The sequence below is a fragment of the Numenius arquata genome, chromosome 8 (genome assembly GCF_964106895.1).
Source record: "Numenius arquata chromosome 8, bNumArq3.hap1.1, whole genome shotgun sequence".
Lineage (NCBI taxonomy): Eukaryota > Metazoa > Chordata > Aves > Charadriiformes > Scolopacidae > Numenius > Numenius arquata.
The window spans coordinates 33,482,612-33,495,178 of record NC_133583.1 but is presented as its reverse complement, the minus strand read 5'-3'; the positions used below and the strand labels follow the sequence as shown (position 1 = coordinate 33,495,178).

General features: G+C 41.1%; 1 protein-coding gene across 1 annotated transcript; it reads left to right on the top strand.

Annotated features, from left to right (window-relative positions):
* The first annotated feature begins 4,100 nt into the window (after window positions 1-4,100).
* LOC141467559 (E-selectin-like) lies at window positions 4,101-10,582 on the top strand. The gene is made up of 12 exons (XM_074152162.1): window positions 4,101-4,134; window positions 4,575-4,961; window positions 5,758-5,865; window positions 5,992-6,177; window positions 6,808-6,993; window positions 7,101-7,286; window positions 7,858-8,043; window positions 8,151-8,336; window positions 8,618-8,803; window positions 9,806-9,913; window positions 10,380-10,401; window positions 10,512-10,582. Exons 1-12 carry the CDS (start codon window positions 4,101-4,103, stop codon window positions 10,567-10,569), a joined length of 1,833 nt encoding a protein of 610 aa, XP_074008263.1. The 3' UTR covers window positions 10,570-10,582.
* The last annotated feature ends 1,985 nt before the right edge of the window (window positions 10,583-12,567 follow it).

Here is a 12,567-nt window from a genome sequence, read left to right as displayed (position 1 = left end):
GGTGATTACATGGAAGACCTGACTTCTAATTACCTTGATCTTCCTTTCCTAGATACAGAGAGGCAATATTTGCTTTTCGTCAGCCCTCTGACACCTTTCCCCATTCTCTCAAAGGTAAATACTGAGGGTTTAGATCCTTAAACAGTAACTTGATTGGCTGTAACTAACCTAAATAGTCCTCACTCCAGTCTTCTCATACTGCAACCTGTTCTATTTTCACAATGCATAACACTATTGCAGTGAGTATTTGTTAACTTTTCTCTCGATAGAAAGAAACTACATTTGATATGTCCTCTGTCAATTGCTACCTTTCTTTAAATAGCAGACCTGACTGTTTTTTGTTATTCTTACTCCTAATGTGTTTATACAGCCTTTTCTTACCTTTTATGTCTCATAGTGTCCTATCAAGTAAACCTTCCAGCTTAGTTGCTGGTAGATAATCCTTGGTAGGTGCCTCTGTGTGTAAGGGAAAAGAGATGATCTGGAGTAGTCCCGTTCATTTGTAAAAAGCTGGTCTTTCACTTGTGGAAATGAAGGTCTGGAGTGTATAGGAACAAGAAGTGTTCAGCATTTCTAAAAACATGACTTGATTTAGATTTAGAGTATCCCGTTTTTCTGGCAGGGAGGAACTGGATTAATTTTAAGAAACTATATCTGTGTTCATGTAGCACAAGATAAGAGTAGAGAACTGCACCCAGCTCAGTACAGCACAAGAAATGAGGCTCTTGTATTCTCAAATCAATTGGCAAAGGAAGAAAAAAAAGCACAAATGTGAAATAGCAATGAGAAGAGAATAAATCAGTAACACGGAAACCAGCTAAGAGGCAGGCTGGATGGCATTTCTAGCTTGAATATCTGCAGTTCAACCTCTATGAGAGGTACTTTTCCTGAAATACCTATGTAACTTAGGGATCCAGTGTGAGCTTTAGCTCACAGGAATCCCAGTCTTCCTGAACAACGGGGTTGAAATTTTTAAGTGCCTTTGACTTTTAATAAAGATATTTTGACCTCTGCTGTGTGCTTTTGAAAATGCTTTTCAGGTTTGTTTTTTTTTTTTTAAATTTTGCATTTGTATTCATCTTCCATTATATTAAAACAGGATGAAAATATAATCTGTGGATAGCAGAATTCCCTGGGAAAAACCAAAAAGAGCCCCACATCAGTGATATGTAAGGGAACACTGCCAACAAAAAGAGGCGGTGTTTTTTTAGGCTGGAGTTTTTACAGGCATATTGCTTTTAGGCTTTGGTGGTTTGTTTTTTTTTCCTGTGTGCTGTTTTTTTTTTTTTTTTTTTTTTATCTGCTGCAGACAAGAGGTCTTATACAGCGCCTGTGAAGGAAGGCTATTGTAAACTGTGACATGCTGTCTTCCTTCCTCTGGAGATTCCACTGGCAAAGCGAGTCTGATAATTTCCCCCACTCAACTTCAGAGCTTCTGCCATGACAAGAATGAGCACTTACGAGTAGGAAGCTCATAAAATGACTTGAAAAAGTGAATCTCCAGGAAAAGCTGTAGGATCTTCTGCCTCCTGGCTCCAGAGAGGTTAAGCTGTTCAAGAGTTGTCTAATTTTTGTGTGTATACAATTCTAACGGTTGATCAGTGTTTTATAAAAAAAATAAGACTGCCCTATCAAAACTTATTAGTTTGTATTAGGAGAACATGTACAGAACTGCTGTGAAATTAGGCCCTGCTCCATGAAATGCTACAGGTGCATTTAAAATACCAGCCTCTATTAGGAGCATTTACAAGCTGAAGAACTTAAACAGAGAAAGGTTGGCAGACAGGAAATGTTTTCACCCCCAATTTACTGATGAGCAGCTGAGGCTAAAGAAGTAGCAGTCCTGATCTGATGCTGCCTGGAAGTCTCTGGAAGTCTGAGCAAGGCTAAACCAGGCCTGGGTTAGCAGAATGAGTCTGTGGCATAGCCAAGAGTTAACCTCGATTTCCCAGTTTCTTGATGGTTTGTTTGTGTTTCTAACTTTGCTAGTTCACACCTGCTGGAAAGTGCTCCTCTCCCTACAAATACTCAGTATGTTGTTTTTTAATTCTCACTCTATTCAGTAATTGACTTTGACATGCTCTCTAGGACTTAGTTGCAATTTCTAATGAACTCTCATTTTTGATAGTAACCGAGGCTGTTTTAGAATATACTCTTTATCCTATTTTCTGTGATGGATTCCTTTGAGGGCAGATCGATTAAGGTATAGCTACTTGACAAATATTTTTTGTGAAAAAATTGGGAATTGATACCTGCTGAGACCTTGGCTTCAAATCCAGGAGCCACTGATTTTATTCTATAAAAGGCTCTATTCTAAAGACTCTGAAATAAGAGCTCCAACATGCACTGTATGAGCTATAACTATGCTCTGCAGATATGAATTGGATTCCACTCTATGTTTTCCTATTGCAGAAATGATACTACTTTGTGTCGACCAGGGTTGAGAACGCTGGGGAAGTTGCTGAGTACAAACCTGAAGATTAAGTTAAGAAGCTTCTAGTGTTGTGCCTTTGCACAGGACTGACAACCGAGCTAGTGTTTCTGTTACTCATGAGGCATGTTTCCAATTGTAGCCTTCAACACTACTTGTGAGACCTCCTGTAACAGAGGCGAGAAGGATACTTAGGTGAAAAATCCAAAACTACTGTTGCACGTAGAGTGGTAATTCCATCACTGAAGTGGTAATTTCATCACTGAAGTGCCATACATGTGAAGGTGTGCATGAGAATCAAGGAGTGTAGTGGTGCAGCGGAAGACTATGGTGCAAGGAGCCAGTGATCCTCATGGTTACAGCCTTCTCATGTACGCAGGTGTACTCTGAATAGCCTGTGACCCTTTACCAACCCACTATAGCAAAGTGTTCATTATTTCTCAAGCGTGTGTCTCCATACCATGGACACCATGTGACTGCTCTCTGCAGTAGTGTAATTCATCAGTGTAGACACAATAAATGTGTTTGATTTCAGTGTGAGACTAGTGTATTGTCTTGTCCACCTGAAATATTATATGCACCTGTTCAGGAATTGCAATTCTATTGAGGTAAGGAGCATATTGTCCAAGGAACTTTTCAAAGTTAAGTCCACATTTCAAGCTTGACTGCTACCAGTTACTGATGAATCTGCATCACGAGAAAGACTCTAGAAGAGTACTAGCAATACTGGGGCTAGTAAACCTTACCACAAACGAGAAAACTCTGCACAGCATGCTGTGATCCACAAGGAAGGGCTTGCTTGTCCAATACTGTAGTTTCTGTCTTTTACTCAAACTTTATTAACCGGCTTGAGTGTTGGTGCCTTTCTTACTGAGATCCCAAAAGAACTGGCACCTCCTTGGTGTAAAACATTATGCTAGGTAAAACTTGTAATCTGCTTATTCATGCAACTAATTCAAACTAACTGTCTTGCTCCTTCCTGATATCCTGGAATTGTGTGTTTCTGTCAGTAAAACTAGGTAACACAGCACTTGGCAGTTGGTCAGCACTGTGCGTCTTTGTAAGAGGGTTGTTTTGGCAAGGGGAAGCATCAGGCTTAATGTGTGGGAGGGTCAGATCCGGGATTTTCCAAGATATTTTTTTCCACACGGAATTTCCCGTCTCGTGGAGGATAGGCCAGTTGAGAGAATAAAAGGCTGTAGTAAAGGCAGGGATTACACAGTCCAGACACTTGGAGCTGAACTTAATCTTCAGGTCCATATTCAGCAACTTAGCAACGGAAAGCAGTCACTGAGAAATATCACAGAAGACTTTTGCCACCCAGCCACCACAACTACAGCCCATGAGTATAAATTGAGTGTGTTACTCTGTTTCATTGCTCAGCTAAAGGAAAACTGGACAGATGGAATTCTGTGTTGGTGTTCTTTAAAAGCTGTTTACATTTAAAAGCTACCTTGATATCAAGAACTGTTTTAAAAAGAATAATTTCTTAAAAATTGAAATCTTGTTTCAGTCTCTTGAATAATGGTTTAAAAGTATGTAGAAAAGATTGCATTGATGGTATTTTATATTGAATTGTGAAAGTCATTATTTGTTCTTTACAAATGTGCTCCTTTGATCTTTCATAGCTGTCTGCTTAGGAGATAGAGAAGAGAAAACTCTCAGAAACATGAATTGCCTGTGGTTCCTGTCTCTTGCTTATGGTAAGTGTGTGTCTCTGTGTAGAAAGCTAGCTGGATGCTAATATTAGTGTGCCTGTTCTGTTTGAGCTGAGAATTAAACAGAATTTTTGAACCTGACCAAATTACCTTGAGGCTAGGTTCACAGAGAACAACCTCTAGCTGCAATGGCATGTTTCCCTGCTTGCCTGTCAAATACATAATTGGCTCCTATAGTTTGCTATGAAATCTGCAAAGCTTTGTGTAATTGGACGTAGTTTCACAGGCTGAAGTCCCTGTACTGGATGCTGACATGCCTGTTTTGAAGCTTGCCAGTTAATTATTTATAAAATAATTGCTGCTACTTTTTATGCAGTTTCAGATATTGACACGTTTGCAATATTTATAGAGCTTTAGATATCCTCTTCTAGAGGGAGAGGAGGGAAAAAGACAGACACCAACTTTTTGACATCTTTTCATTCTAGGACTTACAGTACTGCAGGGGGTGAATTGTTGGACCTACCATTATTCAGACAGAAACATGACCTACAGGGAAGCAGAGGTGTGGTGCAAAGAGAGGTATACTAACATGGTTGCCATTCAGAATAAGGAGGAAATCAACTATCTCAATAACTTCTTACCCTTCAATCCGGGTTACTACTGGATTGGAATCAGAAAAGTTAATGATGTATGGACCTGGATTGGAACTAACAAAGAACTGACAGAAGAGGCAAAAAACTGGGCTTCAGGTGAGCCAAATGGCAAAGGGAACAACGAGGACTGTGTTGAAATCTACATCAAAAGAGGGAAGGATGATGGCAAATGGAATGATGAGCAGTGTGAGAAAAAGAAAGTCGCCTTGTGCTACACAGGTATGGTATGATAACGACCATTCTAATGTGTGCCCCATGGAGATGAGATGGTGGGTGGGATGAGTTGTTTGTTTAACCTAGTCTTATATATTAACTACCTGACCCTGTATGCACTTGTACAGTTATCCTTAATTACAGGGCTGTGGTTGCTCTTGTTCTAAAAGGTGGACTGGTCTCACTTACCTTTTAGCTCCCAGAATATTATACATCTTTTATGAGCAAATCACCAGACCTTCTCTATAATCAGTGGAGAGAAACAGGCTCTTCCAGATGGTGACTTTCATCCCACTCTCAAGTGGTTATCTGAGCTAGATAAGAATGGCCCTTTTGGAGGCATCTGTCTGCTGACTATAGACCACTGGATTCAATTAAACACTTTGTGTAGAGGTGGCTAAGGCTAGGTCAAAAAAAAAAAAAAATCTAAGACAAATATCAGCCAAATTAGAGCTGTGGTGAGTTAATGAAGAATGTACCTGTTGAGGATTTCTACCTATCCTATAGCATATTGTTCCTTTTGCATTTCAAATATTGCTAATATCTGTCTGAGAACAGGTGGTAATGGAGTTTCCCACCAGTAGCATCCTTTCACTGTGAGCTAGTCTGTCAAAGGTGTTGATTTCTGAAATGCTTCTGTGAAATGAAAGGGTAATCTTATGTACCAAACATTCTGCTTTTCTTTTGCTATACAAAGTGCTTGTTTAGTGCCAGAAAGATAAACAAAGCAGTAGCCATGTTTCATTACTGGCCATTACTGATTCTTTTATAATTTGCTGTATTTTTTTCTTCTTTTTTCCAGCTTCTTGCAACCCATCTCTCTGCAGTGGCCGTGGGGAATGCATAGAGACTATTAACAATCACACCTGCCTCTGTAACCCTGGATTCTATGGGCCTGAATGCGAGTTTGGTAAGATTCCTCCATCCTGCTTTTCAACCAGGGTGATATTCATGCTAGCTAGTGTTCAGTTTGTCTGGCTTGTTGATTTACCTGCTCAGCCAATGAGACTGTGTACCTTCTTCTGTTTCTTTGAAGTTAAGAGTTGTGATCCACTAGAGAAGCCTGATCATGGGAGCCTCGAGTGTAACCATCCATTGGAGAACTTCAGCTACAACTCATCCTGCACAGTTCAGTGTGAGGAAGGCTATGAACTGACTGCATTTGAATCTGTACACTGTACCTCTTCTGGGGTCTGGTCTGCCTCCCTTGCAGCGTGCAAAGGTGAGCTTCTCAAGCAGTGATAGATGAGCTTTCTACATACCTCTTCAAACTTCAGTGTTGCTTTGTTAGTAGGTACAAATTGAAGTTCTGGCCCATTCTTTTGTAATTAATTACATGTTGAAGGTCCTATTTTATTGCAGCACACAGGTGTCTGCTCCTGAAGAGAGGAAATAAGCAGGATGAACGTTCTGGCCCTGGTTTAGATTTCCTTGTATGGAAAGACTTTTTTGCCTCTTAGTGGGGAACAGGGAATGCAGCTAATGTAGCTGTGAGACTGCTCGCAATAGGCCAGTTACTCCTGACTGTAGGAATTATTTTTTGAGGTGTACAGCCTAGAATTAAGCTACTGTTTGAAGCAAATAAAAGCATTAAGCATCACCAAGCTGCAGTCAAATTTTGGATTGTAATTAGTTGCTCTCATGAGCTGCGGATGAATTTATAGCCTTGCCTTAAGTGAGTCTTCCATTTTGAGATCTTTACACTCCTATCTGCTTTCTAAAATGGCAGCACAGTAGGTCTCCTTTCTAAAGCTGCTTCCATTTAGTGGGTATGTTGCTAAGTTTCAGGAAAGAAAAAAAATACTATGGTTTGTTCCAGGCTAAGCTCTGTGCTATCTCTTATGCTTTTCAGCTGTGACTTGTCCTGCCTTAGAAATGCCTGCTCATGGTGCTGTGAACTGCTCCCATCCCTCTGTGGAGCTCACCTGGGGTACTACTTGCGAGTTCACCTGTGAGGAAGGATTTGCCCTGACAGGACCAGCCACACTGCAGTGTGGGTCTTCTGGGGCCTGGGACAGGCAGAAACCATCCTGTGCAGGTACTTTTCCTTATCCCTGCTCCCCTGAGCACTTGGGGTTGTCAGCATTGGCATGTTGAATTCCTGAGACATCTGTGCTGATTGCTGTTGTGATCTGTGTGTTGCAGCTGTGAGGTGTGAGGCTGTAATGTGGCCAGAAGAAGGCTTTGTGACCTGTGACCGTGCTCCTGCAGATCTCACCTATGGCTCACATTGTGATTTCCGCTGCAGCGAAGGCTACGTTCTGGATGGTCCATCCAGCATTGAGTGCACGGCGCAGGGACAGTGGTCAGAGTCAGTGCCAAAATGCAAAGGTAAGACTTACTGGGTTGGAAATCATCAATTTAAGCTTAGAGTAGCTCAAATAGTCTGAAGAGACTTCCTCATTTGAGTGTAGTCAAGGAGTAACAGTTATCCCCAGTGTGTTTATAGCACTTTTCATAAGCAGATCTCAACATGGGGATCATTTAGCCTGTTGTATTAAAGAGGAAACAGCAGTGCAGGGTGACAAAGCTCCACTCAGGAACTGTGTCACCAACACATATGATAACAGGCTTTTGAAATGGAGTGTTCTGACAGGAAGTCTTTATTCCCTACACTCCAAATGGGAGCCAGTGTTGGTTTCTGCAGTCCACTTGTGGAATATAATGTGGAGCCAGTCTCAGGATAGCTTGCATGTTTTAGATGCATGTTTAAGGGTTCTGGCTGCCCTGTAGAACATGATGAAATCCCTGTTTCCTGAAATACTGCTAGGTCTGAAGGGAAGTACTATGGGTCTGTAAGGAAAAGCTCCAGGCAGGGCATGTCCTCTGGTCATCTCAAAGAAGGGTGTTCATCTTGACCTAATCCAAAGCTAAGCTCGGTGCTATCTCTTATGCTTTTCAGCTGTGACTTGTCCTGCCTTAGAAATGCCTGCTCATGGTGCTGTGAACTGCTCCCATCCCTCTGTGGAGCTCACCTGGGGTACTACTTGCGAGTTCACCTGTGAGGAAGGATTTGCCCTGACAGGACCAGCCACACTGCAGTGTGGGTCTTCTGGGGCCTGGGACAGGCAGAAACCATCCTGTGCAGGTACTTTTCCTTATCCCTGCTCCCCTGAGCACTTGGGGTTGTCAGCATTGGCATGTTGAATTCCTGAGACATCTGTGCTGATTGCTGTTGTGATCTGTGTGTTGCAGCTGTGAGGTGTGAGGCTGTAATGTGGCCAGAAGAAGGCTTTGTGACCTGTGACCGTGCTCCTGCAGATCTCACCTATGGCTCACATTGTGATTTCCGCTGCAGCGAAGGCTACGTTCTGGATGGTCCATCCAGCATTGAGTGCACGGCGCAGGGACAGTGGTCAGAGTCAGTGCCAAAATGCAAAGGTAAGACTTACTGTGTTGGAAAATACAGTTTTCTTGCCACTGGACAGCACAATGAAAGTCATATTCCTATGGGTTCTGGCTCCAAACTAAATTCTGTGCTGCCTCTCACATTTTCAGCTGTGACTTGCCCTGCCTTAGAAATGCCTGCTCATGGCTCTGAACTGCTCCCATCCTAAAGTCAAATGAATTTGAAAATAGAATGTATATCTACTAGTAGGAAAAATAGGGCCAAAGACAGGAAAGTCCTTAATGACTCTTAACTATGTCTTTCTGTATTTCAGTTGTACAGTGTGAACCACTGAGCTCTCCTGAGAAAGGCTCTATGGACTGCTCCCATGGTGCTGGGAACTTCACGTACAACACAGCCTGTCACTTCAGCTGTCTAGAAGGATGGAGGCTCAACGGTTCTCATGTTCTTGAGTGCGGTCATTCAGGAAACTGGAGTGCTAGTCTGCCCACATGTGAAGGTATTTGACCTGTAACTATCCACAGAGAGGTGGCACTGGGTTTCTAGTCAAATGAACTATGGAAGCATGGAGGAGGTAACATCAACCAGTGAGCTAGAACTTGTAGTGAAGTCCACGAATTAAAAAGCCCAACAAAATCTCTCAGTGTGATTTTTGAAAACAGACGAAAAATTACTAAAAGGTCTTGGTGAAAAATGTTGATTTCTTATACAAAAACAAAGGCTACAACCTGATTTTGTGTTGGATTGTTTGGTTTGTAATTAAAATATTTCTCATGTTGAGCTTTTTCCATATGAATAAAGAAAAAAGCTTTTCTAGAAAAACAGAACCTTGTGGAGAAATCTGCTCTCATAAGTCTGTTTCTCAGTGGGAAAATTTATAGATTTGTTAATTTGGTGTGATAGTTTCTTGGGAGAACTCGTCAGTGAAAAGATGTCACAGTTTTTCTGTCAGAGGCTGTAATTTTACAGGACAGAAGTCTCAGCCTTGCCTTCCCATTCAAGGCAGTAAGAGCTCTCTTCCTGTTCTCAGTAGGAACACACCTGGTCTCACTGAAATGCTCTTGCTTGAGTTCCTAAAAGCTCAACTCCACTTTATTTTCTTGAGTAGAGTTTAGATCCTTGGATAATTTTATTGATCTTAATAGGATTGCTGAAAGAGGAAGATGGCACAGTGAGAATTAAAATATGAACTGAAACATGAAAAATAAGATGAGCATAAATTGTCATGCAAGGCAGAGGTTTAAACAGGTACAGCTAGCTTGTTGCCTTGCCATTGCTTTGGCAATGGGTGGGATAATTATTAGTATGCAGCGTTTTACCTTGTGTACAGGACGTGTCCTGTGTCAGCAAGAGAAAACTTAAGTGTTACAAGCTGCAATTCTTGTTCCTCTGGAAGAGCACAAGGAAAAAGAAGTAGAGCACAAGGAAAAAGAAGTAGTAGAGACGGCTTCAAAGACCTTTTCTGCCTCTTGATCTCACTGAAATTTTTTCATCCTTTCAGCTTCTGAACTAGTCAGCTACGTCTCTGTGGGCATAGCAGCCACAAGTGCCTCTCTGTTGTCCACGGCATCGTTCCTCCTCTGGCTTGCAAGACATTTCCGAAGAAAAGGTCAGTGATTTGACTGGGTCCGCTGGTTTTATTTACCTTCCTGAAAAATTTTCAGTGGAGGAAAAAAACCAACCACCTCTAAACCCCAATACCATGCTTTTTGAAAAGTGAAAATTCCTATACTTTAACAAATTCCAAAATTCTTTTCAATAAACCTGCATGCATGCCATGTTTGGCTTTTGGATGAATATTTGAAAATTAAAATTAGGAAAAGCCAAATGTTTAGAAAACAAGAATTAGAGGAGAACCCCAACATTCTATTTATCAGTAATTACTGCCAGGGAAAGTGAATGGGAATTTGAGATGGGGCTAAAGATAACACAGTATTACCGGCCTCTGAGATTTGTTGCTAGATAATGGCTTTTTATCACATATTCAGAAATGAGAGGTTTTTTAGTAGAAGAAAATGTTTGCATGAGGGGCTTGCATCTTGAAATGCTAATACCTTTTCTTATTCTTTTTGCAGCAAAGAAATTTACTCCTTCCAGGTAAGTTGTGTCTCAAAAAGCAGCATGAAAAACACTGCAATCACTTTGCTAAAATCCAATTGATATAAACCAGTTGTCATTAAAGTACTTTTCATTTCTATTTTTTATAGTAGTTGCCAGAGCCTAACCACTGAAGGTAGCTTCCAAAGTGCTGGCCAGAATGTCTAACTCTGTGTTTCAGGTAAGCACATGAGACAGTTGCACTCACAAATTCTCTTCCTTTTAATCACACAAACAATCAGAGCTGTTAATTGCTATACAATTGCTGAAATAGCAATAAGAGCTTTGGGATACTTAATATGCATCTTGGCATTGCATGAAAGTTCCTAACAAGACTGATGGATTTATTGCTTTAGAAATGGTTATTCAGCTCCTTAAGGATGACTGTGCTTAGCATTCTGTCCAGCTGCATATAGTATTAGGAACACTTTTGTGCATTTTTGCTACCTCCTCCTGCATACAAATTCCTCTGAAATGAGAGCAAAGACAAATCTATGCCAATTTTCCAATTTATAGAGGAATTTTGTCCTCTCTACAGGAATTGAAGCCATCTTTACTTATGTCTCAGAGACTTCCGGAGAATGAAACTGCATGCAAATCAGCAGCTGTCCAGATGTTTTTACCTCTTGCTGACAAGATGATTGACCTTGTGTATTGCTCAGAAATTTTGAACTCAAGCTGTCTGGTATTTCCATTGAAGACAAGCAGAGAGTAAAACTCTGGCCTTCTGGCAAAATGCTGTCTACATTCAGTCATGTAGTTATCATAACTGGGAGCTTGCCATCTCTTGTCCAGATGGTGAGCAAATAGTAAGCTGCTGCCTAAAGAGGAGGCTGGTTTCTCCTCTGGTCTATTCAAAGGTACCTAGGTGAGGTGAAGACATGTATTATTTCACATCACTTACTACACTGCTGGAGATGTCTTCTCTGGAGACATATGGGTTACACTTGCAGAAACAGGATAATCAGAATGAAAAATATTCAAATAGCCTTGAAACCATTGATCTGGTTTATTGTTTGAAATCAGCTTATTTTAAGAGGATGACCCAGTCAATAAATATGCCTGTAGTGTTATGGGCAACTATTTGGGTTTCTGCTGCATGTCCCAGAAAGCTTAGGAACTTTAAATTCTTTTCTTTTTTTCTTTTTTTCTTTTCTTTTCTCTGATAGCACTAGGAATCATAGTGCTTATAGTAGGTACTCTGGTTTCTGAATGCAGCAAGTAGATCTGAAATGGATCTCATCCCTGTGGGATTATGCACTGTAATACAGGTGTATACATAAATATTTAATTGTGCAATTTTTACTGTGGATATTTCTGTGTTGTTAACTGTAAATGTATTGTAAAATACCTGTTCCTGAGTAGGTCTGTAGCCATTGATCTGGGCCCAGGTAACTAAAATAATTCAGAGGTGTTTGTAAGGATTTCATGCCTGCATAGTATTTACAGATAAAATGAAAACCCAAGATTTGTGTGTGTGTGTGTGTGTATATATATATATTGCAAGTATGATTTATTAAGCTGTTAAAGGACTATAAATGAGAGTCTTTCTTAATAAGTTATGTTTAAGTTATAATCATAAATTAAGAATCTCTGACTTAGTATCTGATATGTATTGTCCTATTTGTAACAGTATTTAATAAAATGTTTGAAATGTAATGCTCCCTCTTTGGAAATGTGTGTCATTTAAATGATTTGGGTCAGCCCTGTGGATATGGCTTCAGTAGCAGAATGTGAGGGGTTGAGGGAAGACTGGCTCAATAGCAAGGCTGTCCCTTATTTAGCTTTCCATGTTTTCATAGCAGTCGAGGAAAGAGTAGCCAGCAGATGGCACTGATTGCCTAGGAGCTAGCACAGCCAGAGCTGGATCCCAAAACAGCATCCCCAGTCCTGAGAGGAAGGAGGAAGTCTCAGCGATGTGTCCTGTACAGCAGGTGCCTGGACCAGCAGTGAGCTTTTCAGAGGCATGCTCAGGAGGGAGAGGAGAGCAGAAAGAGAAGCAAGTAGGTGATCTTGGTGAGTGGTTAAGAACACAAACCCTTCAGCCAGCTCAGGTCTTTTGTAGCCCTTTTTGCTGGGAATTTAGCCAAGTGTGGGAGACCGTGGGCTAATAGGTGAAAGCACAGCTCTGGGGATTAGCGGTGACTGCTGCCTAGGGACCTCCCC